The 27,995-nt window shown below is 39.5% G+C and overlaps 1 protein-coding gene and 1 long non-coding RNA gene across 3 annotated transcripts in view; one reads left to right on the forward strand and one right to left on the reverse strand.

Moving 5' to 3' along the window:
- Positions 1–27,995, reverse strand: part of LOC130169073 (uncharacterized) — a 74,876-nt gene that overhangs the window by 29,380 nt on the left and 17,501 nt on the right. Inside the window, exons 4-5 of the long non-coding RNA XR_008827786.1 lie at positions 18,904–18,961; positions 9,302–9,397 (exon numbers count right to left, since the gene is read on the reverse strand). This is a non-coding gene — a long non-coding RNA (uncharacterized LOC130169073). The remainder of the gene's footprint in view (positions 1–9,301; positions 9,398–18,903; positions 18,962–27,995) is intronic.
- npffr2a (neuropeptide FF receptor 2a) lies at positions 154–27,941 on the forward strand. Of its 2 annotated transcripts, XM_056375489.1 has the most exons (5): positions 154–536; positions 678–749; positions 9,181–9,515; positions 17,359–17,458; positions 20,433–27,941. In XM_056375489.1, exons 3-5 carry the CDS (start codon positions 9,188–9,190, stop codon positions 21,283–21,285), a joined length of 1,281 nt encoding a protein of 426 aa, XP_056231464.1. In that variant the 5' UTR covers positions 154–536; positions 678–749; positions 9,181–9,187; the 3' UTR covers positions 21,286–27,941. The 2 variants fall into 2 exon arrangements, with proteins under 2 accessions (XP_056231464.1, XP_056231463.1); XM_056375488.1 differs by lacking the exon at positions 678–749 and having other exon boundaries at positions 156–536.

The following is a 27,995-nucleotide window of genomic DNA, read 5'->3' on the forward strand; positions in this document are numbered from 1 at the left end:
AGACAGAGGTGAGAGAGCAATCCTCAGCAGTGACGTTTATTCTGATTGTTTACACTATTAAAACAAATGTGCAGCAGCAGCGCGCTGCGCCGGCTCACATCCATCTGTGACCAGCACTCTCACCATCACGTCAGACTTTTTAAAAGCCATAGTCTTGACATTTCAGAGGCGGCAGCTGGAAGAGATCAGAGGGGATATCACTCAACCATTAGCCTGTTCATCTAGCTCTCATCCCACCCCCTTCAGTCCCGACGTCACGCATCAAATACGGACGGATCCGGCTGTAAATCCTCCACTTGCGCTCTGAGCGGCCGGCTGAGCGCATCCTGTGCCACATGAAGCCCCAACCAGCGACGCACGTGAAACCGGACTGATGCTGTTAACAGTATCACATACATGACTTTTTTTCCCCCCACTCTGGTCTGTCTATTTTCCTCAGTTTTTAATCTACGTATGCCTTAGTCAAAGGAAAGTGGACGGTTTTTACTTTTCTTTTCCTCACAGCCCGTCGTCCGCTTGATTTGAAATAAACCAAGGTAAGACAAGTTATTTTACTGGCGTTATTTACTGAAAGAAACTATGTACAAACCATGAAACGCCAGGAACCACAGGTTTAATATTTATCTGTGAAATGAATGTTGAAAAACTAATTTTCTCTTCTGATTGAATTCTTAAAGTTGAGTTGGACTTCATTGTGGTTAAAGCTCGTTACGTGCTTGCATCAGGCTGCGAGGGCGCAGAGCTTTCAGGTCAGTGACAATGTTTCGGTGTGCGCCTGTCATCCTCTCCATCCTGCCAGTTTTCTCCGCTTTGGTGCACCGATCTCCGTTTGTACACAGGACACTCTTTGTCCAGGAGCAGTCAGTCATGCCTGTTTTTTTTTTTTTTTTTCTACCTGTCAGCCCCTTAAGTCTGCGTCAACTTCAGACTCCCGCACTTTGATGCACAAAGTTGCCAGCAGGGGAGATCAATCAAGAGTAAAATAGAGCTGGTAGCAGTTTCTTTTCCACCAGCACATGTGAAGTTGCAGGGATTGCAAGGCGCGCAATGTTTCCACACGATGCATATGCATGTTTTCTTAGGTCTTTACCTCGCCTTGGTTCACACGGGGAGGAAGCAACCAAATAAATTCGTGTTTGCGTGTGTTCCCGTCAATGCAGCTGAGGAGAAATCAGGGGCGTAGCTACAGTGTGTGTCGGTTTCAGGGGGGTTGGGGGCTGAACCTGCCTGAGGGTGGTCTGGGGGAATGATGAACAGAAGTGTTGTTTAAAAAGAAAAAAAAAAACACTCATCTTCTGGTGGCTTTCAATAATCACATCAACCTTGAACAAGATTGTGTTGTCCATGCCATGCAGAGACCCTCTACACACCTGCTGCTCTCCCATTATGTCATCCAGGCTGTGAAGCTGGAAGATGGGAAATATCTCACAGTGAAGACAGGCATGCTCAGTGTAGCAGCTACATGTACTGTAACTACACTGGTTATTTTATTACATGCAGCAACATGAAACATCAAACCTGATATGACGTAAGAAAAAACTATGAAGTGAAATCAAAGTGGGATAGTTGGTTTTTAAACATGCAAATCCTGGGATTTCTCTGGTTTTTTGTTAGAAGCTGCACTTTATTTTCCATCACTGACAGAAGGCATCATCTCAGTATCATAACTACTATTGGATGAGTTGCTTTGACGTTTAATTTCAACACACTGAACTAAGCTGATGAACACAGGATAAATTATATCTGCTAAATATCAGCATTAGCATTTAGCCTCACACAGCTGCTGGCATGGCTTTATAGCCTACTACTTCTTAGTATGCTTCTTGTTTGCAGATGTGATTTTCTCAAAGCTGTAATCAAAAAGAATTTCTGTGAATGATTAGATGTTTAAGTGATTTCTGAAGCGAAAATGTTAAAATGTGAATGTTTGCTGGTGTGAAAATTATTCACGTTATGAGGTGTCTTTGGGGCACGGTTAAATGATTTATGGGATAAACGAACAGCTTCAGGTCCTGTTGTAGGTGCTGTAATATTAGAGATACTAATATACTGTGTGATAATGTGACATGAGAGGTGCACAGCTGATGGATTCCCCTTTCAACCCTGTTGACTAAGAGATCCCTCAGGCCTGCAGTGACGAAGATGGTCATGTGACCAATAATGAAAAGGGTATGATAGTTGGTTAATGAGGTTAAACTAACCAGGTTTAAATTATGAGGTTATGATTAGTTTAAGTCCCTGTAGAGTTTATCTTGAACAGGCAAATGTTTGTTGATCACCAAAAACAAACGTGTGCTTAGGGAGGCTCAGAAGATTCTGAATGACCCGACACACATCCTGAACAATAAAATAAAACATCCCTTACTTTAAATTTCAACTTGCAAAAATGAATACTTCAAATTCCAAGAACATAAGATAGTAGTATTAGTAATAATAATAAATATATATATATATATATATATATACACACTAGGGGTTTCACGACTAGTCGACTATTCGAATATTAAAACCACTAGTCGACACTGTGCATTGCTGTAGACTAATCGTTCATCTGTGATTTTAGCACGGTGCAGTAATAAAGCAATGGCATCTACAATGCATCTACAGCAGATATGCAGCTGCGGGCGCTGTGGGTATTTGCTGTTGTAGTTGTTGACAAGTCACATGTGATACTGTTGGGCGCTAAAGCAACAGAAATGCAGCGAAAACAAGAGGCAAAGAGAAACATGACTGTACGCCCCGATGCTCGACAGTCAACAGTGTGGAAATATTTTACCAAGGCAGATAAAACCGTCAGCTGCAATATATATAAGGCTACTCTAAAGTACCACCAAAGTACCAGCGCAATGCATGACCATTTGAAGCTACACCCGCTCATGGTTAGCGCTAACAGCAGCAACAACGAGGAGATGCGGCAACAGAGTGAACAAAGCAGGCAGACGACAATCGGAGAATTTTCCAAGCGTCCGATCACCGACCACAGAAAAAGGGAAATAACAGGTCTGTTGGTAAATTTCATTGTGCTGCGCTGCAAGAGAGCAGTCGCTCATGCAGTCAAACGGTATCTCCAGGTCAGACAAGCTGCTGGGGATTTAGTCCAATCAGATCACGGCTCATTTTTAAACAGCCTCTCAGAGCCAATCAAGGGCTCTGTTATTTCACCTACCCCCAGGTTGGTCCCGCCTACACCCTTTACTGGTTGTAAGAGACGTTTTTGACGATAATTGATCATTGTTATTGGGTGAAAAAAATGATAGCTCTCCCGCGATTAATCGACTAGTCGACTACTTTTTGGGAGTAGTCAATGACTACTAAAATACAGCACTCGTGAATGCCCTAACACACACACACACACACACACACACACACACACACACACACACACACACACACACACACACACACACACACACACACACACACACACACACACACACACACACACACACAAATTCATTAAGTGAGAGTGAAGCAAATCTTAATCCAGATAATATCTGGATCAATGCAGTTCTGAATCAATATGTAATACAACATAACTTATGCTACGTGACTCATACTAATCTGGACAACTGGTTGTACCACTATGAGGCACCAGGAGTAAAAGTGCTGAAGCTCCAATAGTTTAATTTTCAGCATGAAGAATTGAGGCATGGAGAAGAAATTTTAATCCTCTCAGGGTGGGGGGAGGGGGGAGGGGGGAGGGGGGCCTCCCAAACCACATTTACATCTCTACTGGACACAAACGATTTCCATTAAAAGCCAAGAAAGGCTGAAGGTGACTGTACTTTCAGGAGTCGGCACATTTTACCAAATAATACAGAGTGACATTGTGCGTGAGCAAGAATGCCACACTGCAATGATTTCTCCTCGGTCAAACAACTGTAATAAAAAATAAAAAAAATCACCAGCTGTGAGTGAGAACGTCCATCAGCTCGGCTGTCGACTGTGGAAGCAACTCACTGATTCTAGTGAAGATAAAAAATGGATGAGAAGAAGGAAGCCAATTCCAGTCTTTATCAGTTCAGACCGATACAATCAATGCACAGATTTTGACATCATTATTATGTATTATTACATATCCATGTGCACACCCTAATATAGAAATAGTGCGGTGCATTGCCTCGGTAAAACCAAGCTCCTAAACACCAACATCACAATCTGGTACAGTATATTATTGTATCTCTCTCTGTAAATTGTTGAGAATGTGTTAAACTTTTACATTTGCTAATTATCATAAAAAGGCAGCAAAGGCCTCTATGACTTATTTTTGACTGATTTAAAACCTTTCCCAAAGAAAAGAAAACCAAATTCTTCCCCATTTCAAAACAACATATTTAAGCTGGTGTATGGACAGATGGAATATTGACTCATAAACCTTTGATGCTTGACCAGAAAGATGTCATCTGAAACCACGTCGACCCAGCTTCAACACCAAGTCGGACGACATGACGTAGGAAAAAGATGAAGGGAAATAAGTGATCTGGGGATGAATCTCACAACTACTTCAAATCCTAAAACTAAACTCTGTCTCGCAGTTGTGCGCCTCCATCAAGCAGTTTCCACCCATGTCTGTCCACATTCATAACAGCCTATATGTTGGAAAGACTTTGAAAGACTTGAATAAAGGGTATTTTGTCATTATCAGTGTATAAACTGAGTTATGGCCAAGATCACAGTGACCTTTGACCTCATACATCTAAACAGGTCATCCTTGGAGGTTTGTGCCTGATGTAATGAAATTCCTTCCAGGCATTCCCGATATATCGCAGTCACGAGAATGGGATGAACATGAGGTCACAGTGACCTTTGACCACCAAAGTCTAATCAGTTTATCTTCGAGTCCAAGTGAATGTTTGTTACAAAATTTAAGAAATTGCCTCAAGGTGTAACTGAGATAGCGCCTTCATGAGAATGGGACAGACAGACGGACATCCATACAGACGGGAAACCCCAAAACATAATGCCTTCAGCCATGTCTGTCGCTGGTGCAGAGGCATAGAATCTGATCTAAAGGAATGCTGTGGCCCCACAGCATCTTTTGGGGGATGCACAAATCACATTGTGGGTTGGCACTGGTTTTCAGTTTTCTGTCTGAGTGGGAAAATTTGCCCGTCTCTGCAGGAATTAGACAAAGTTTCTGCATAAAATTGCTTTCAGAAAATTATTCCACTTCAGACCTTTTGTGACCAAAGTCAAAAAGCATTTTGCAAGTCTATGGTGACAGTTTCACATTGGTTAACTTGTGTCAGGGTTCTTGCTCATGCATATTTCAGTCTAAGGCCATCTAATCACATCTGGGATCATATTAAATTTTATATTATGGTCACTGGGGTTTCCAAGAGAAAAAAAAAACTGATTGAAAGTATCAATCAAGTATTAATCGGTCTAACCTCACCTTAGTCCTTCTGAAACAGCTTCAATTATTACACATATTCTCCACATCCCACAGAGACCATCAGAACACGTCTAGGTTTTGATAAATAAGTCATTAAAACCGCAGAGTTGGGCGAACATTAAAGAGCTTTCAGGTCATACTTCCTCTGTTCCTTCAATTAGCCACCCGTGCCCTATATTTGCCCAGTCATATTTTATTCAAATTTATTTTTTATTCAGCTCTTTCACACAGAGGAAGCGTCAGTAAGCCTATACAGGGATTTTTACCAGCTGTGGTTTATCACTGCCAGTGACGTGGAGCCAGAATGGCTCTTACTCGAAGGCATTTCCATTGGCATCCGTCACAAAGGAGGGATTGTTAAATAATCAGGAGAGAAATATTTTACAGCACAAACTTCAGTGAATCCCAGAACGCCGTGTCTTGACAACAAATTATTAAATGTTTTCACCTCAATGTTGCTATTGTCCTCAAGCAGAGTGAAGTAATATACAATCATGATTACAGTTACATAATGAGCAGGATTCATAATCACAACAGCGACACTTATCTGATTCAAATCTGCACTTTACAATTTCACGGGTAGATGCTGTCGCAGCTGTTTATTCGCTGTCAGCTTAGAGGAAGAACCCACTTTAAAAACACTTGCACACCTCAGAAACAGCCGTTTATGGACAGATGGATTTTATATTGGGGCCCATTTTTGTTGTCCACTTGTAAACAACAACGATTTCCTTATTTGTCTGGATGTGTCAGTTTCCGGTGGAGCTGCACTGCAGTCAGACATAACATGCTTTTTACAAAGACTCCAGACAATACTGTGAATAAGAAAATGATTGTGTGAACAGAATACAGCGTTTTCAGATTCCTGTATAAGACTATTTAAATGTTAGTCACTACTACACAAGTAGAGTTTGTAATGGAGGCTTTGACTACTTGACAGTGCATACTAAACACTCCAGGGGTAAACAGAAACCCAATTAAAACAAGCTTCCACAAAACTTTGTGGCAAGGAGATCTGTCATCAGTCATTTAATGGGTTCTGGTCCATAGCATGGAGACAGGAACATGAATATTTATAAAAGGCTACTGAAATGAGTCAAGGAAGATCAATAGATCAAACTTAGGGCTGCAAAAGATCAATGTGGATATTTGTTTCCTGATGAATCAATTAATCAACATGTCAAAAAAAAAAGTAAAAAAAATTACCAGCCAAGGTGAAACTGGCCCAAAACACAACGGTATTTGATTTACAATTAAAAATTATTTACATTAAGCCACAGAAGGCAGGAAAAAAAAAAATCCACATTTCTGAATCTGGAAGCAGCTGTTGGATATTTTGCTTAATAAAGGATAATTTAATCCTCAAAATTAAATTTTCTATAGATCGACTAATCTATTCATCAATCATTTCTGCACTTGTCAGATTATTGCAGTTCATGTCAGTGTTTCAACCAAAGCTGAAACAATTTGTTTAATCATTTATCATCGTTTAAATCATTGTTGCGAGTAAAGCTGCCAAACATTCCCTTGTTCTGGCTTCTCATTTGTAAGGATTGTTTACTTTAACTTACGTGATCAATAAAATAAAATCAACATGTATCTTTGGAAAAAAACAAGCAACTAAAAGTCAACATATTGGGCTCTGAAGAGACGTCGAAGGTATTTTGCAATTCAGGGAAGATTAATCAATGATGGAAATAATTGTTAATTTCAACTCTAACCTCCGTAAACATCGGGTTTTGGTAGCAAACCATCAGAATCAAAGAGGAAGTAATTCTGTCTACACTCACCATCTTCCACTGGTGTTCAGTTATAAAACAGTAGGAGATATATTGCTAACTTCGGCATTGCTCTCTCTCGCCTGCGGTTTTCTCTGAAGGGGAAAAAACATAAAAAACAACCTCACTCTGCTGCGGTTCCTGCACTCTCTTCACCTGCACGTACGCAGCAAGGAAAGCTCCTGCTCTGAGGGGTGTTCAAAGTCATTTAAGCAAATTTGTAAAATCACTAACTTAAGGAGAAATACATAAGGGCGGCTGAGGGTAAAGTGGGCAGAACAAAAGCACTTCATCGTGAGATACAGCAGAAACTCTGAAATTCACAGAAAATCACAGACTGACGCTGGAGCTGAAAGATCGATTTATTGTCTCAGTCGCTTGTTTCTCCTGAACTTCATTATAGCACAAAGCTTGAACCCTTTTCATTCATCTCTGTGCTGAGACGAGCTCACTGTAATGTCACTTTTTAAAATAAGTTGTGTTACTTCTCTTTCTCATGCGAGGCAGCTTCTGTAGTCTAACGGACTCATCTGCTTGAAAGGCTCAACAGTATGTGCTCCTATTCTTATCACATTAATTAAGCTCATCTCATATTATCGTAGAACTTACTGGCTCACTTAATTTTTGGCTTCAAGTTGTCAGTGTTCTTATACATAAAGCACTTTTACAGTGGAAGAAATGCTTGAAGAGGTGAGGCTGTGACTGCTGGTAATGATCATGTCCCGGTCAAATTGATCACTATAAGCAGAATATTATGATAACTTTTCCTTTTTCTTTATTTCTCATGCAGATTAACATCTAATTGACATAGTATATTTATTTGCATGACTATAAAGTAATGAAACGGACAGCTTCACTATTTACTCATTTAAAAGATAAAATAACAAAACTGGCCCTCTGCTGCTCCAAGCTTGGTCCGGATGGTCAGGGTGAAAGCATTACACTCCACTCACGTAACACACCTGCTGCTAACAGAGAGCAGCGACGATAATTACGCACTGTAGAGCGCAAAGCAGGAATGGGAGGCCAAAAATAACTCACAGCCATGGCGGTGAAGGTATCACATGGCGTGTGAGTGTGCACAGCAAGCACCCACACACACCATAGACTGTAAAAACAGATGGCTCAGAGTGGACTGCTCCGCCCGACTCCACCAAACTCCTCTATTAGCATACCCGGGCATCTTGCTCGAAGACTACACAAGGCTTATCCATCGGCTGGCTAGTTAGCTAACTGATGAGCAAAGCCAACAAGCCAGGTATGGTGAGTGCAGACACCAATAGCTACTAATTAGTGTCAACTTGAATAAAATACTAGAATGTCAGTCACCTCAAAAAACGCAGAGGAGCACAGACTTCCTCATTTCACACACAGAAAGCCATTAGTCCAATATTTGCATGAAAAATCCTACAAAAGGCACCAGCACCACAAACACAGCCAAGGTCACGTTCAATGACTCGAATTAGCTGACACAGAGCAGACTGTGATGGCACCCACCTGTCACTCAAAGCGGCCACACCCCCACAATTATGCATATTTTTAAGCCTAAATAAAATCAAAACATGTAAACTATATTAAAATTCACCCCCTGTACATTGTCATGAGGAAATCCGCTATAGAGACCAAAACCGATTTTTTGGGGGGGGGGGGGGGGGGGTTGAGTGGCTTTTGGAGCCTCCAGTGTCCATTCGTGGAACTGCAGTTCTTAGACCTACATTTTTCATGATGTGGGATACAGTACATACATACAGTACACATCAACAAGTTTTCTGGTGCATGCACTCTCAGTACGTCAGCAGTGGCAACACATGCTCACAAATTTTGCCCTGCACAGATTGATCCTTGTGAACTTTCAAAATGAGGTTGTTCCATGTTGTTTCGTGTTTTGTTTTCTTCCTTCTTTTCTTGAAGGAATGAAATGCCTTTAACAATATGCCATTCTTTCAAACTGCACCGGAAACTAAGCTGATTCACTGTGATGACATTTGCTCGTCTTTCAATTTTCAGGTTTAAAATGAGCGAAGGACTTGAGACCAACTTGACTCAACCCTATGACAACTGGACATTATACAACTCCTCCTTGGAGTCCATCATACCCAGGAACAACATCACCTATGTTGGATTTTACCTGCATCAGCCGTCCACAGCAGCCATCTTCATCGTGTCCTACCTGCTGATCTTCCTCGTGTGCATGGTGGGGAATGGAGTGGTGTGTTTCATCGTGCTGAGGAGCAAAAACATGCGGACTGTCACCAACTTGTTCATTCTGAACCTTGCTGTGAGCGACCTCCTGGTTGGGATTTTCTGTATGCCCACAACACTTCTTGACAACATAATTACAGGTGAGGAGACAAGTAATTAGAGGCTTTCATTGTGTTGTTTGATTGTGACTGACTTATGTCAAAACTAGGAATTTTTTTGCCAAACTGGCCGCGTGGTCACAGGGACAGTTGAACACTTTGGTCTATACTGAAATATCTCAACAACTACTGGATTAACTGCCATGACATTTGGTAAAGATGTTGTCAGGACTAGTTTTTTCCAGTTGCGTCTCCTGGCCAAAGTCAAAATGCTTTTAAGTCGTCACGACCTTGAGAAAGCTATCCATGCCCTAATAAATTTAAGGTTAGACTACTGCAATGCACTTTATGTCGGCGTCTCCCAGTCTTTTCTCGGTCGCCTTCAACTTGTGCAAAACACTGCTGCCCGTCTTTTAACCAACACTAACAGACGGGTGCACATCACTCCTGTTCTTAACTCTCTTCATTGGCTTCCTTATAGAATTGATTTTAAACTTTTAATGCTTGTTTTTAAAGCTCTTAACGGCCTGGCCCCATCGTATTTATCTGAGCTTTTAACTGTCCGAAATCCTGGTAGACCTCTGAGGTCAACAAATCAACTTTTGCTGGAAGTGCCCAGCTCAAAATACAAACACTGGGGTGACCGAGCCTTTTCTGTTGCTGCCCCCAGGCTCTGGAATAAGCTCCCTGCCGAGATGCGTCTTATTTCTGACCTGGGCCTCTTCAAATCTAGCCTAAAAACCTACCTTTTTAGGATGGCATTTAATGCCCAGTAGTATGATAACACTTTTATCTTAATTGATTTTGTTGTATTTTATTGCTCTCATTGTTCTTTTATTTTTTTTTTTTTTATTGTTTTCACTCATTTTTCTCTTTATCTGATTTTTATCTCTATTACCTGTTGTAAAGCACTTTGGTACGCTGAAAGGATTGTTGTAAAGGGCTGTATAAATAAAGTACATTTACCTTTACATTTACAAAGATATCCCTGATTAACATGTGACTTAATCTCAACAACTATTCAATGATCTTCTGACTCATTAAGCCCCACCAACAGGTTGAATTTTCCACATGTTTAACACTTAAGGCAAAACATGACCTCACCTCAAAAAATATGATCTAATATCTGTCAACCTCTTGTATTTTGTGTTTAATGCTAACATAGCCCGCTAACAAGACACAAAGTGTTATCTGTAAACGTCGCTCAGTACCAGATCTTCTATTGCAAACATCAGCTGTAAACGACAACCTGGAACCAGAACTCACCCTTTTGTATGGCAAATATAAGGCTACACTTGTTAGCTTGGTTTAGCATAATGACTGGAAACAAGAGGAAATGGCTGAAGTCTCTTTTGTACTAAAGGCTTTGTTCAGATTTAAAAAAAAAAAACATGACATAATGTGTCATATGTCAATTTCACTCAAACAAATGAATTCTCCATCATAGTAACACTGCTAATTGGTATAGCCTGAACACGTAGGCATTCATCTTGAAGCACAGCTGGACCTAAGAACAGCTGGAGTTGATTAAGTAAATGTGACAGTCGAGCTTAGACTGCTGAAAACTGAGCCATGTTTAATACGAGACGAGCCTGATATGGTGAGTCGTCCAAAAATGGCCACTGTAATTTATTTTATTATTAATTTGCTCCTTTCTTTTTCTCCATTGTGTCCATCGAATGAGGTGTGTCTGGTATGTATTTATTTGAGCTTGATGTCACTGTTTTGCTCACCTGGGGAGGATGCAGGGAGGGTGGGGAGCAGGGTAAGGATGGGGATTATGTTGATTTTGTGATTTATAAATTGCAAAATTCCAATAAACAGTCATCTAAAATGGCCACTTTACAGAGGATAAACCCTTCAAATTTTCCTATGGTTCCACCCTCGGGCCTATCTGTACATTTTGCCCCACTACTGATAAATATCTAGTTTTCTCTCCATTTGTCCTCTAGCCAATAATGTTGTTGTTGTAGTGTGTAATGAAGCATTATGGCCTCAAAGGGCTGCTAGCCTTGATAATCCTTTGATTAATCTTGATCCCTAATCCCTAACCACTGATATGATTTCATTCACTCCTGGGCTGCCCCTGTTTTTCAGATTGGACTTGCATTAATGTGGGCCAGTAAAGGTGTAAGTGGAGGCCATCCCACGCAAAATGAACCATGGGAACATCATGACTTTTTCCTTAACAGCCTGTTTCGGTCAAAAATAAAGACCGCCCAGAGGCTGAAGTTGTGATTTACTGTATCATGGAAGCGATGGTGTTCCCTGCATGCATAAATAAGACCAGGGCTTTTTACATATTGTGCTGATTTAACTTGACAGTTGGCTTTAGATGACACAAATCTCACATGAGCGACTCTCAAGGGGAGTGATAGTGGCTGAGAGTTTAGATTCTTCATGCAGAAGCTGTCTACAGTTGCGGCAATGCAATTTTTTTTTTTTTTTTAAGGGAAGGCTTGATCTTTTGTTTTTAAAACCAGACATAATAATTCAGGATGATCCACATTTCCTTTCAACTGACTAAAAATCAATTTTTCAAAAGATAATTAACCTGAATGAAAATTCTTTCCATGTATTCACAGGCCTTTTTGAAAAGACTTTGATCTGGATCCAACATCTTGAAAACATACTGGAAACATGCGTCTGTAGTTAAGCACAAGAATTTCAATTGAACCACAAAAGAATTTGATGTGATGGCTGCGGATCAATTAAACTGCCTTATTCACCTCCAGATCATTTTACTATTATTAAATAGGTAATTACACACCAATTAAAAAACAGTCATTACCAGACTGTGTGTGTGTGTGTGTGTGTGTGATGGCAAAATGTGGTTGTGAACACCACCAACTTTCGGTAGAACTACCAGAGGTGGTTTTCGAGCACTTAGGCAGATGTTTATAGTGTATGTCTGTGTCACAACCAAGCAAAATATAGTCACAAAGGTTTACAGGTCAGTTCTATTTACAACTAGGTGACAGGTCTGACAGGAGTGTAGCTGAGATCAAAATGGAAACCGAGATCGAACATGGGTACTGAGCACTAATGTAATACAGTAGTAATAACTACTGCGCACTCTTGTCATGATATGACTATGGAGTACTAATGTAATAAAGTAATAACTACCAAGTATATAGTTATAAATTAGTAATAACTACCGAGTACTCATAATGATGTAGTAATAACTACAGAGTGCTCTTGTAATGATGTAATAATGACTAGGTACTCGTGTAATAAAATAGTAATAGTAATAACTACTGAGTACTCATGTATTCAAGTAGTAATAACTACTGAGTACTCAGTCAACATGCTGACAGGTGTCACGGCTGGTGTGATCCAACACAAGATGGTCTCTAGTTATTGTCTAAATCAGGCAGAGGTCAGACCCTGACATGGAGTTTGGGAAAATCCAGCTGGCAGAGTGCTTTGTATGATTAAATCCCTGCTGCAATGACATAACTCCGAATTAAATCCTCAGATATGATGGACAGCTTGTAGGCCACCAGAAGTAAATAAGAATGAAAGCTGCTCCCTTCCTTCACAATTCATTTCAGGCACTTTGTCATTTTGTATTCAGACTGCAGCGGCAAAACATTTGGTCAAAGTCAACTGATAACGACTCAAACCAAAACACAGCATGTGTCTAGTTTAAAAGGTCCCTCAGGTGCCAGAGCTCGTCAGTGCAGAAACTGTCAACAAAAGTGAGAGAGGCCTAAAACTTTTTCTGAGGCACTGAAGGCTTCACCAGGAAGAAATTTAAAACCCTATTTGTTTAGTGTTGATCTGACTTGAGATTTTAAATACTGATATGATTATATTTGGGTGGAAGCTGCATGCTCCATCTGTTCTTCAGAGTTCCACAGATGAGCAAATAAGAAACTTTGCTTTATAGTCAACATTAGCATGGCTGCCAAAACTGTAAGCATCCAATTTATTAACACCAATTAATGGAAATGTTTGCGTTTCCACGTGACAGAACATTGATTTTGTACTTAACAGTAAAAAAAATGTCCAAACACAGATTCACATATGGACAATATTTCTGGAACTTGCAGCTCTGCCCACTTTGCTACTCTACACTTTTCCTCTTGCAAAAAATATTACTGAGCTATTACAAGGAGGAGGAAAAAGATGCAGTGAAAGTGCAATTTAAGAAGCAATCAAACAGGCATCAGATGGAAAAAAAACCTAAGCACTTCTACTACAACACTGAGCATGCTTCTAGGTGCTTGTTTGGGATGGAAGTGCTTCTAATTTTGATGATAGCTAGCTCATGTTTGGTGCACTTATTGTAAGTTGCTCTTTTATATGTTTAAGAGGGAAATTTTCTCTGTGTTCACCTTAAACCTGAGTTTATGGTGCGGACCTATAAGATGGTTTTCAAGACATCAAAACTGGTTTGGAAGCCAGTCATTGTCCATTATGCAACTTACAATATTTTTCATGTTAAAATGCATCTTAAGGAGATCTTTAAAGCAATATTAAGAGATTAGCAAAAAGCAGTTTACAGCTGTTTGTTGTACTGTAATTTGTTCGTCTGTTATGTGGTCTAGCGGAGAGGCAGGAGGGGGAGGGAGAGTACTACTGTCACTCCAGTTGACTGGCACTCATCAGATTTGGAAGTACTCCAGTTTTTCTTACGGCTAACCATTTGACCGAAGTGAGAAACAGGAGAAGAAAGACCTTCCTGTGGGGAAGGAGATGAAGAAGCCAAGGTTCATAGATTTTAAAATAAAGCGTTCTTTGATTGCAAAAGGAGATCCTGCTAGAAGCACAACATTCAGAGCAGTTCTTGTGAAATCTGACCAGAGTGAAAGAAACAGAGAAATATATATATATATATATTGGGGAAGAGGGGGGGCAAAAAAGCACATTAGAGACTCCGAGAGCAGGGGGCAAAAGACTTGGTGTCACAGAGAAGAAAATTGAACCCACTCAGCTGTAACACAAAGCACTGTGTCAATCACAAACTGGGCCTGTGCTGGGCTCATCGCCCTCTACCAACATCCCTATGGCTTTGTGATGACAGCCTCATGCTGTGCAGTGTTCTTCAGTGGCGCGGTGTGGGACACTTAAACAGCCAATGATGTTTGACCGGGTTACGCATCACACATCAACAGGACAGTGATGCTGAGCTGTCAACTGAATACAGGACACTGGTCAGAGGGACTAGTGTTTAGTCATTGTAAGTTTTCTAGACTTCAGTGCCTTGAAAAAAGTTTTAAACATCTTCATCACATATTTATCAGGGATGTGATGTGTGTATCCCTCCGCCTCTGTCTGTGTTTGTGGTTTAAATGAAAACCAGATGTCACTTTGTCTGTGGTAAGTTCTGTTAGAACTGGACAATTACCATTCAGCAACTGTCAGAGAAAGCTTTCATCTAATGCACCATTAGGATGTTTACAGTACATAATGCTCTAGTTGACAATGAGGGGGAGGTTGTCATCTGCATCTGAAAGCGCCAAGACGACCCAAGTGTTGTCTACATCTATTCAACATCAATCAAATAGCTTTTAATCTAGATTTTGGGCAATGGGACTGCATATAACACTGCTTACTTTTGTTCAGATGACACTGACGACTGGTTTTCTAATCGATTAATCTATCGACTGTTTTACAGATAAGTCCTTAGACCTTTTTGTTTTGTGATAATGTGAAGTACAGCATCAAATAAAAATGCAAATGAATCAAATAACTGCATATTTGTTAAAATGTCCAAGGTTACTGAAGAAAAGGAAAAAGAAATTGCATAACTGAAATAATACAAACACAAAATGTACCCCAGACAAGTATTGGCACCCTTCACTAATACTTGGTTGCAGAAGGTTTGGCAACAATGACAGCCTCTAAACATTTCTGGTAGCCATCTACAAGCATCTTGCACCCATCTGCTGGTGGTTTCTACCACTCATCCACTGCTATGTGTTGAAGCTCTAGCTCTTTAGGTTTGCAGGAGTCCTCTCTCTTCAAAAGGTCTTCCAATGGGATTTGGATAAGGACTTATTGCTGGCCAGTTTAAAACACTCCATCGTTTTCTTTGAAGCTGTTCTTTTGTGCTGCTTGGTGTGTGCTTTCAGTTGTAGTCCTGCTGAACGACCCAAGACCTTTGCATCAAACCTAGTTTTCTGATGCTGGGTAACACATTTCAATATCAAGTATCTTGAAATTCTTCTGATTCCATCCATCCTTTGATACATTCAATGCCTTTCTGCAACAGAGGCAGCCCCACAGCATGATAGGAACCTCAGCCTTTTCCTTATGGGCTTCATTTCGTCACCTACGAACTGATGCGCTGCATTCCCAAAAAGCTTGACTTTGGTTTTATTTGTTCATGCAACATTGTCCCAGAAAGACTTTGGCTCATCTATGAAAGTTTTTTCAAACATTAGTTTTGCCTTTTTGTGCCTCTCTTTCATTATTGGTGTCCTCTTTGGGCTTTGACCATGGAGCCCTACTTGGTTTAGTGTGCAGTGTACGATATGGGCTGAACTCGACTCCCGGTCAGCCTGAAGCGCTTAACATACTTTGAGTGGGTTTTTTTCTAAAAATCTGCACCAACTTTCACAGACTTCTCTCACTGAGTTTCTTCTGAGCGTCGTGTGCCACAGTTTTCCAACTGTGAAACTTCATGGTAACATTACAAAATGTTCAAACAGGGATTTCAGGATCTTGTCATGGAGGAGTTATGTTTTTTGATAGAAGCATTTCTGATGCTCTGTTGCAGCTCTCTTGTCTTCACCATTGAGAAAAAGAAACTGCAACCAATCATCTCCCTTTTATGCAGTAAAACCATCAATCATTGGTTAATTCAGGTCATATGAACACTGAAAATTAAGCACAGGTGAGTCTTATTTGTTGTTTGAGGAACTAATTTAAGTTAATGAAAAGGGTGCCAATAATTGTGTTTGGGTTATTATATAATAATATATGAAACAAAACATCTTTCTTTACTCTGTTGCTTCACTTGGTGAACCAAAACAGTGTACTATGGCCACATTATGGTATAACATGTGGATCTTTTTAATGTTCATAAAACATCTTGATAAAAGGTAAAAAATGCAAAGCGGATTTTCATCCTGCTTAGCAGGATTATATATTATATTCCTACCAAATTCTTCCTGGAAAAAAAAAAAAAAAAAAATCCAGCCATTTAGAGTCACATTTTTATAAAGCTGTGGGACTCAAAATTGAAACTGCAGAGGCTGCGATATTAAATTTTGAAGTTCCTGATATAGGTCAGGCTTCAAAAAGCCTCGATCCTACAATTCCCATAATGCAACTGTAAGCATCTTTCATTAGATTCCATCCCCCATTTTAAAAACCAATGTCTTACTATTAAATAAACTGTTAAGTCTCAAGTGCAAGCAGACATAATCCTGACATTATCAGTTATTTATAAACAGAAATATATATAATAATAATAATAATAATAATATATATGAGAGAGAGAGAGAGAGAGAGAGAGAGAGCGAGCCTTTCACTTAGTTATTTTATAGTTAATAGTGTTTTACTATGAACATACAAGAATTGTCCATTAAAGAAAATGTTTGTGTAGCTGTCAATTACAGTTCTTAGACTGAATTGGACAAAATTGCACTCATTGGTACCTCTTCAAGATGAACTTCAGAAAGCGTTACACATACGCTGTCCGCAGCTGTGCTACAAGGCACCAGCAGCACTGATCAAGTACTGCTAAAGAAGGGATTGTTCCCTCTTAAGATACTCAGATGTGACATTATCGCAAATCCCTTGAGCTCCTCCAGTAAACCGATTTATTTGTGAGTGATATTAAATCCAATGCATATAGTACAGTTATCATGCTGTCTATCTGAAGTTAATGTCTCAATGGTAAATCAGCTGAATGCATCTTTCCTGTCGACAGGATGGCCTTTTGGGAGCCTGGTCTGCAAAATGAGTGGCATGGTTCAAGGGATCTCTGTGTCAGCATCCGTCTTCACTCTGGTCGCTATTGCTGTTGACAGGTAGAGTGGCTGTATTTTACCATTACTGCTTCACAAAATATCACAGTACACCTCCTTTTCCAAGCATCTTTCATATATAAAGGGCACCTCAAAAAATAACATAAAACTAGAAGGCACTTGGACAGCGCACACCTATTGATTTATGTGATAAAATGTTATAAAATCTGAGGGTTAAAAGGTTCACTTAGTGCCTTTTCTGAGAGTTTTCATCCAAAAGAGAAAAAAAACATAAAAAAATTAAATTTCAAACTTAAAGTTTCCATTAATGCATTCATATTAATGGACCCACATAGCATTATCTTAAAATATGTAATTTTTTTTAATGACCCTAGTTTATTTTATGAATATACCCTCAACTGGTAGTTTATTCGGTACACCTAGCTAAATGTATTGCAGTCTAATACAACAGTCCTGCAATAAATCCTCCATCATGAAGGTTATAATGTTCAGTTATTATTGGAACTATTTTACAGAGATGTTGATTAAACTGTGTCATTGCTTTTGAGGATGAAGTTCAGATGTACATGTCTTGCAATGAGCTGAGCAGGATTGCACAGCTTTGCCAGCCTTAATTGGTACTTTGGAGAAACATGCTGAAGTGCCTCATTGTTGTTCATCGAGATGACAACAGGCATCCTGCTCAATTTCTTTCTAAACCACTAGAGGAGGCCTCAAAGTCTCACAGTGGGGACATAGTTTTCTGCCACCACTGAAGCCAAGCAAACAAACACACGCAGCGGAGTTAGAGGACATTGTGGGGGACAAGAGGATGGCAACAGCTCTCCAAGCAGTAAAACTGACAGAGCTGATATTTTGACATCGCCCAGTCCTCAGACACTAGACGTGCAGCGACGTCACAATTTGAAAAAAATCACCAGAGGGTGCCTGCGCCTCTGGAAAGGACAGACAGGAGTTTGAAGTGCCTTGACATCCTAAAGTCAGAGCCATCTTAGATACAGTATCTATCAGCCACAGGATTAGAATCTGTTTTGAATGGGTAAGGAGATAAATATCACTCTTGTACCCCTTTGGCAAGTGTATTCATACACAGATCACTTTGCAGTCTAATTTCAGCATCAATCCCAATGTGACCCTGCAGCTATCATACCATTAGAAATCATACCATCCAAACACTACAGTATGGTGGCATCACAGAGACTTAATACCCGAGTGTTTTAAACATCACTAATACCAACTAGTCATCTAGTTGACCATCACTGATCAATCACTGATCATTTGTGTGTGAAAGTGTCTGCATGCCTCTTTTGTCAAACTAACCCTCAAGTTGATCCACCTCCTCTCTAACATCTCATCTCCTCTCTAAGCTGTAATGACTTCCATTCCGCGCCTGCTGTTTCTGCTAATTTACTGGAGGAACCATGCTGGATCTATTTCCTTCCTCACAAAACATTTGCAAAGCAGATTTAAAATTCTGATTTACTTACACCCATGTGTACTTGCCAGCAGTCTTCTAGTCTTCAGCGACAGGTTGCTGCACATCACCTGTAAAACAGTGGAATAGTGTGAAACAATCGGTAAGAGTGTGTATGTGCATTTGGGACCTATTAAATATGAACATCAAAAAGCTTCTTACTCTTGTATCCATCGGCAGTGACAAGATTTTGAATGCTGGAGTTTGTACTGAAGTGTTTATAAATATGGATCTGAACACTTCCTCCACCGTTGCTACATCTTTCTAAATCAGCTCACAGGATAACGTCATTGTTTGAAGATGCTTCTGATTGGTCAACAGAGTTGGGAGGTTAATAAATGCTGACTGTTAAAATGTTAAAGTAATAATTAGATACATCTATATTCTTGAATGGGTCATATTACATGGAAATATGTCTATTTTCATTCATTCATTCATGCATTCATTCATTCATTCATTCATTAGGTGTCTGAAAGTGATGACTAACTCACAGAGTTCAGTATCATGCAGGAAGTAATTTTCACACTCCAGCAGCCATACGTATGAATGTACACACACACGCTCCTGTGTTTTGCATGAGGACATTTTCTGCTGAAGCATTTGTTTGTGTGCTTATGCAAGTGTCAACTCCATAAGCAAACGGTAAGACATCTCATACAATGGCGGGCACGAAAAGACCCTGAAGAAGCAGTGTAGGGGGAGCATTTTTCAAGGCTTCAGGGGTGGGTGGGTTAATTATGGCTCTCTTGTGTGGACATTGATCTGAAGTACAAATTGCTCTAGAGAGTGGGGAGAAAGGAAATTAAGCACAGTCAGTCAGTCAGTGTTCTGAATATTAGTCTATCACACAGAGGGAGAGCAGCAGTCGCACATAATGTGTAATTCTAAAGCCAAGTCTGATTTTGTATTTGCTTTCACTTTGTTGTTCGGCACCATTTCAGAAATACTGAGCTGCACATCTTCTCTCAGCATGTGCATCCTTTATACAGTGTCTATGACCCTGAGGGTTTTGGCAACAGCCGCTCCGTGTGATTAAAGCCTGGATTTGTCCCTTCATAAGTTACATTAACTCTAATTACTTCCAACAAGGATGTTATGTTTTCACTTGTGTCTGTCTGTTTGTCTGTCAGCAGGATTATGAAAAAGTACTGAACTGATTTACACCAGACTTGATGGAGGGATGAGTACATGGGTCAAATAGGAACTCATAAAATTTTGGTGCAGATCCGGTTTAAGGCACGGATCCAGGAATTTGTTTTTTCCACTCTATTGTGTGACTGGGCGTTTTTCAATACTTTAGCAATTTCTCAGGAAATAATATTTGGATCTTGATGTAAAAAATCAGACATATTTACAGCTCACAAAATTTGAGCCTTGGTGGAGGTATGCACTCTCCTGAGTGCCATTCCAGTTATATAATGTGGTCTTTGAAGTAAATGTTTTTTACTGTCACTCAAATTCCAGTGGAAAAGCCATTTTCAAAATCAGGTTAACTATTTATATACAACTCCCTTATTCAATCTTTTTTTAATCCTTTTACAGATTCCGATGCATTGTCTACCCCTTCAAGCAGAAGCTGACCATATCCACAGCCACCTTGATAATAGTCATTATCTGGGTTCTGGCCATATCCATCATGTGTCCCTCTGGGGTGATGCTACAAGTGACCAAGGAGCAAACCATTCGGGTGTTACTGGGCTATGACAACAAAACGAGCCCGTTCTATTGGTGCAGAGAGAACTGGCCAAACCAGGAGATGAGGAAGATCTATACCACTGTCCTGTTTGCAAATATCTACCTTGCCCCCCTCTCCCTCATCGTGATCATGTACGCTCGGATTGGCATTACGCTTTTCAAAACAGCAGTCCCAACAGGAGGGAAGCCGGGCCACGACAACCGCCACACTGTGTCAAAGAAAAAGCAGAGGGTGATTAAAATGCTTCTTATAGTTGCTTTGCTTTTCATCCTTTCCTGGCTGCCTCTGTGGACCCTCATGATGTTGAGCGACTATGCCAGCCTGACTGAGCAGCAGTACAGAATCATCAACATTTACATTTATCCCTTCGCCCACTGGCTAGCCTTCTTCAACAGCAGCGTCAACCCCATCATCTACGGTTTCTTCAATGAGAATTTCCGCAGCGGATTTCAAGCTGTGTTCAAGTTCAACTTGTGCACGGCGGACAGACAGCGGAGGAAACCCTACTCACACAGGCTGCAGGGAAACTCTGTGCTCCCAGCCAACAATGTACAAACCACTCTGGAGCCTATTTCTCTCAACAGCCTGGATAAGAGCACTTCCAGGCGACTCAACCACGTCACTCAACAGGACTTGGTCATGGAGGACCTGGAAAAGGCATCTTGCAGTAGCGGGGGTGTAACTGCAGTGTCTATTTGAGGCGACGCATGGAATCATTCTTCAAGGTGATAAGCAAAGGTGTTAACGTTTCAAGAAAATTTCCCTCACAATTCAGCATAAGTAAACTGCAAGGCTCACCTGAAGAGGTTTTAGAACCTGACATTTATATGTAATTTACCCGAGGCAATTTAATACTGTTAAGAAAAACAGACAAAGTACAAAACAAACGGAGAAAATACACTAACAGTAATTTATCCTTTTGACTGTCCTGCACCATTAAAAAACATTAAACGCAGCCAGGTTTGCTCCTGAAATACATACATGACTAAACCGAATATTTATCGATTACCAATCTGAAAAGAGAAGATTCAATTTGGTTGTTAATCTTTATTTATCACCTTAGAGGCACACAGTGTATGTTGCGCATATTGTGCCATGTTTAAAATGGAAGCAGGTTGTGTTGTTGTAATCCACAAAAGGGAATACAAGACTTAAAGCGCTCATTGTCCAGTGCATAATTAATCAATTAGGATTGGTTGACATTTCATTGAGAAAACTGCATGTAAAAACGTATAAAGATGCATCAGACCTACTGTATGTACTGTGATATTTGCAGAGCAGATTTCAAAAGTAAAAGTAACCACTCAATTTAGGATTACATTTAATTTCCTTGCAGAGTAGCACATTAGATGAAAAAAAAAACTTCAGCACATGTTAAAGTATTTTCAAACCATGAACAGAAAAACCACCACATCACCCAACGATGAACTGATTAAGTCTTTTCACTTGTTGTTAGATCATCGACGCAGCAGCATGTCTCACTGATTACAGAGCAGTAGCCCACCTACCTCTGAACGCAATCTGAGCCTGAATTTCTCCTTCATTACTTAGTCTGACAGTGAGTTTATGTTAGTTTTTTCCTTTTTGACAGGCCAATCAGTAAAGAGTGACATATCAGTCTCATTAACATCCATTCAAAACCACAAGATTTAGAACCAGACTAAAGTAAAGTAACCCACCATGTATAATTTCAAACCTCACACTATAAAATGTAGTATAAGTGCTGCTGATAGAAGATGTTACATGTCTTGCCATTGGTCTACTTTGCTTACGGTAATGTAAAATAATTAATGTCAACGGTTATGGTAAAGTTATGATTAAGGTAATGATTTGTTGGTGTTAAAATGTTTGAACCTTTAATTATAAAAAAGGGACACTTAGTTTGTCTCAACTCATTAAAATACTTCACCTCAGCCATTAAGATTACAGTTTTATTCAATGATACAGTATACATTTAGTAGATTTGCACATAGATGGAAAATTCTGCAGGTGTCTAACATTAACACTGTTCCTTATTGTTTTTGTTGTTGTTTTTGTTTTTCAAAGACCGTTTGGTACCGACAAGAGGAGAAAGCTATGATTATGATTGTTTATGATCCATCTACTTAAATTTTTCCCCAGGCTTTTATTCTGAAATCTGCACTGTAAACACGTACATGAAAGTTTAATGATGCTGGATTCAACATTATTTATTCATGAATATTCTCATGAGCCTGTAATGAATGTGCCATGTAAATCTCAGATAAAGTGTTTTGCTGTTATTGTTTTTTTCCTTTCTCTATGAACAGTCTTGCGCAGTTAACCTGTACAGTAAATGGGGAAAAACAGATCCAGCACTGGCCCCTGAACGTGCATCGTCTGCTGTAAATACGTGTTACTGAGTCAGAAGCGTAGAATACAAGTGATAATGTGAATCTGTTCGTCTGTGTGAAATACTGTAGCTATTATGAAAATTCTTGCAGGGTGGTGTAGTAAACAACATTTGGTTCAAAGGTGTTTTACATACTTTCAGTCTCTACTGTTGGTGGTCTGTTAAATTTCCCAAAATTTGTATAAAAAAGACGTAAAAACTCAAAAACATCAGAAACATCATCAGCTAATGTCTTAAACCACATATTCATAATTTCTTCTTTTTTTTTTTTTTTTTTTTTAAACAACTATGTGATATGTCTCTGGCAGCCATGTTGGAGATCCTTAACACTACCAATATCTGTACAATGGCAGTGTACTACTGCTCCTGCCCTGTTCATAAGAGCTTTTACATTCAGGTTTTGATAGGAAAACTCTACTGCATCAGAAGGGATAGGTTTTTATGTTTGTAAGAGCATCAGCAGCAGCTTGTTGTTGCTCTTACCTGTTGCAGACATCAACACATTGCATGGGAAGCACTCAACAGAACACTTGAACTCAGCATAAATTCAAGGACACAGATCATCAAATGTACAGCTCAAGGCTGTGTTAGACATTTCTGACAATGTGCCATGCAGTGTGGCATTCAATTTCAAAGTCGTGTGGTGGAGTTCTGGAAACTGAGATGCATTTAATTAGTTTTCCCCTCTCCCAATCTTTAGCTTTTGTCTGCTGATATCACATTTTCAAGAAAAAAAAAGAAAAAAAAATCAACTAAATTGTAAGTGTTTCAGCAGCAGGCTTTTGCTGTTTGACTCCCTCAGAATATTTCTGCACTGCAGCACTTAAGATTTTGACACTTGTCACAAGAAGGCGCCTTTGTTTTTGACAAGTTGTCTGCAAAGATCTCGATGGATATCTACGTGTAGCATGTCAAAAGCAACTGGATTTTCTGTTTGGTACATTGGAAGGCGTTTTAACCTTGCTGATCTCAAGTACTGACATGACAGTCAAGAGTCACACAATAATTATGAGTTGTTGGACCAAAATAACTCTCAGTACTTAGATTTTTAGATTTAAAGATAAAGATAAGTAAATTGAAAACACCACAGGGATCATAAAACATACTGCCGCATCTAAAGGGACCTCCAAGATGGCACCAGACAAACAGATGGGAGACAAATTAAAAGGAAAAACCAATATAAAGTGTCTTAGTAATGTGTTGCCAGAACAGCTTCAGTGCACATTGACAGTCTCTGGAGGGATGTACACCGTTCTTCCAAAAGATTTTCACTCATTTGGTCTTCAGTTGGGTTGGGATCACATCATTTTCATGCTCAAACCATTCAGTGACCCTGCGTGCTATATGGATGGGGGTATTTTCATCCAGTTTCTTCACTTCGTTATCAGGTTTCTCCTTTAATTTGTCACCTGTCCGTAGCTGCTAAGAGTTTTCTCACACCCTCTGTACTGAACTCACACCTTCAGTCTTTGTGCTCATAACTCATTCTGCCATGCAATGTTACTGAATCCAACAGAGAGATCTTATTCTCTCTGGTGAAAAGGGTTCATGCCCCCCTTTTGGCTATGTGATGTGTTAACGCATTCAGCAGCGGGGCCCCTTTGCAACTCTGATTTGACCCTTTTTTGTGGAGCCAGTCACATGTCCTCAGTGAATACTGCTACTCACTTGAGTCCAATGAGTGAGTGCTGTTGTCCATTATACATACTGACAGAATTTATTATCTGTGATTTTCTGCTTGACTGACCATCTGGAGAGCTTATTCATATATCCAGTTATAATTGGATGTAATTCCTATGGGCTACAGAACATACTGAGTGCATCTGTGAGTGTTATGTAGGCTACAAAGCATTGTAAGTGAATCAAAACAGAATTCAAATTATTTTTAATCTATTATTCTTTATTGAATCTAATATTGTACGTTTTGGCTTTCTGAAATTTAAAGTTAAAGCTGGAGTGCCAGACTTTTACATGAAAGTTCATCACATGCAAGCCCTCACCAATCAAGTTCACTCAATGTTGATTAAGCCCATCAGTGGCAGGTAAATCTCTCTGTACTCAGTGTGCTGGAGTTTTAATCTCTTATCCTGCCTAAAAGTCTGCGGCGACTTTCCCGCGCTGTTCACAGATAGTGATCTGTTTTACATCAACCAACCAGAGCTGGAGACGGTGTTCTGTTGTCCATTTGTATTTTATAAACATATCTGTAGGCTCAATTAAGCTGCATTATTACTCTGACTTTTATTATGTGTCCCCCGTGCAACTCGGCACAACATGCTGAAGGTTCCTAGATGAAATGCATGGCAAAGAACTGTCAGCAGGTCGTACTGTGTTGCACTGGGGAGAGGGCACAATAAAAGTCCACAAAACAACATGCAGCTGTCTGTCGGAGGCTTGTGTTGAGCCTCCAGATATGTTTCCAATATACATAGACAACAGAACATGGTGTTAGAAAGAGTGACCGAAGCGACGGAGCGACAAACCCAGGAAGCATCCAAGAAAAGTTGCTGATGCTGCAGAGAAAAGAGGAAACTCTGTGTTCAGAGGAAGGATTCCAGTCTAAAAAAGAAAATGATTGACCAACAGTGTAATTGCTCTCACTCTCAAAAATCTGGGTATTTTCCTCAGACTCAGAACTTGGCTCCAAAGTGGGAGCAGTGACGAGAAATCCAACCTCATTTCGAGGTCAAATTTAGAAATGAGCCACAGAATAAAAACATCAAAAGGTCAGTCAGTTTGTTGCTCTTTAACGCTTACAGCTATGGCTAGGCATCGTTTCACAAAATGTTGGACACCGATGCCAACACCACAACTGAGTTTTGGTGCCGATTACAAAGTAACAATCTTTACAATACCATATTTGGGGAAAGGTAAACAAACCCTTTCCCGTTCTTTAACAACATATGCCAAACTAAGTAATCTGATGCCAACTTTCTACACTAAACACATGGTCAGTCAGTATTGAGGATCAATACCCAGCTCTATTCACAACTTCAACTTGTAATTGAGTATTTCCTACTACACAGTGAAAAAGAAAAAAACAAAATAATTACAATGTAAAAAAAAAAAAAAAAGAAAAAACTCACAATTTTCAGTTTTGTTTTCATGGGTTTTGAGCAGCCATTTGAAAAGATTTATTCCTTCCAAAGAAGTCAGGGTTCTCTACAATGCTTTAACAGACTACAAGACACTTGACATTTTGAAGAATTGCTCATGTCATGCATCATTACAATAGACTCATTTGGTACAAACAAGATGTTAAGTGTCTCCAGCATTGAATGTAATGAATTAGTACTTTTTGGTGCCTGTGGTGAAAATTTTTTTTTTTTTTTTAATCGTTTGTTTGTTTTTGTTTTTTTTAACAAGTGTGAATGAAATACTGTGAATTTCTTTTTTGAATCTCTTGGTACCTTTGTATAGTCTGCATGTGAATAGCTTGTGTACCAGCATGTGGGGTTTTTGTGTCGGCACCTACATGTTCTTAAATGATGTTAAATGACAATTTTAAAGATTTATTTGTTGGGACACAAATTCTGATGGTTTTTATAGAAAGTAATGAAGTAAATGGTGTCCTATTTAATTGTGAAGGGCTATTCATCACATGATCTATTACCTCTGTGATTGTCTGCAAAAAATTTAATAACTGCAAGATTTATGGTGAAGGTTCTGGCTGTTAGCAAAGGCTTGTTCAGGCTTGCTATATATAAAAGAGGTTTGAGGATCTAATTACTAGAAGATTTTAACTGACGAAAACTTCTGTGCCTCTGGGAAAAAGCAAATTCCTACAGTATTATATTTGCCTAATAGAGGCATGCACAATGAATATAAAATCAAGTACTGACTATGTTAATGTTACACACACAGCTGCTGCTTGACAATATTTTCTGGCTAATTAGAGATTTAGACTGAAAGGATTAAAATAGTGCCGGGAGCTGTGTTGGCGGAGGCGTGTTGTTCAAGTACAAGTGCAACAATAACAAACAATCTAGGTTGTCCAGTTGGGGTAACACATGAACACATTTAAAAAGGCTTACCACAAGCCAAAACAACAGTTTGTAATACTCGCAGACAAGATATAACAACGTCGCGATCATGGTGCAACTTGTTTTCTCATTGGTCACCATGATCGTCAAGTCTGCATTGGCATCCCAACTGTGTCGCGGCCGGTGGTTACTAACTAATTAGCATCAACGAAAGAGCATTTTAAGTAGAACAGTGGAGGTAAATGCAACTTTGCAATGAAATGTAGATGGGCCATTATGTAAGCAATGCACAATGAAGTGTTCTGATTCATTTGAAAATAACTGATATGTAAGTTCACCACCATCAGAGGCTCCACCAGGCCTGTTATGATTATGTATCAGAGCAGCTCAGAGTGGATTATCGCTCTCATACTGTGGCAAGTGACCAAAGAAAAAAAGTTTGGAAGTTTTCAAATTGGTTTTCTTTTTTAAAATGTGTTTGTAGAGAGTTAATTAGTAATGCAGCACGAGTAAGTTTTGGATGCGTCACTGATTTATACCAGCGATTAAACTTAACCAGTATCATGATACACAATTTACACAAACACAACTAATCAATAATGAGTATTTTCCATGGTCACATTAATTAGGCAACATGTAAGTTCATGTCAATTGGAATACTAATGGAATAATTTAACAAGCCGACCATGTAAACAACTTAATAAAGAATATTTTATTCAGAAAGGGTTCATGTATATGTCAGTGAATGATTCACCTACCATCCCTCATACTGAATCATTCAAACTAAATGAACTAGAAGCTATTTTGAGACTGACCAACTCTATAAAAATTGATATTGCTTATTCTTCATGGAAATTTCTCAGCAACCCACAAGATTAACTCTAATATTCATTGTAAATTGCTGTGCTTTTGCTAAGAGATGGGGTCTGGGACAAACATGTTCTGCTGCGACGATAAGGATGCTGAAAATAAATGAGAGCAGTATCTCTGCGCTGAAATCATCTCGGCGTGGTGCTTTCCTTTCTTGAAAGCAATTTCTTTAAAGATCTGTAAAG

Source organism: Seriola aureovittata, chromosome 5 (genome assembly GCF_021018895.1).
Source record: "Seriola aureovittata isolate HTS-2021-v1 ecotype China chromosome 5, ASM2101889v1, whole genome shotgun sequence".
NCBI lineage: Eukaryota > Metazoa > Chordata > Actinopteri > Carangiformes > Carangidae > Seriola > Seriola aureovittata.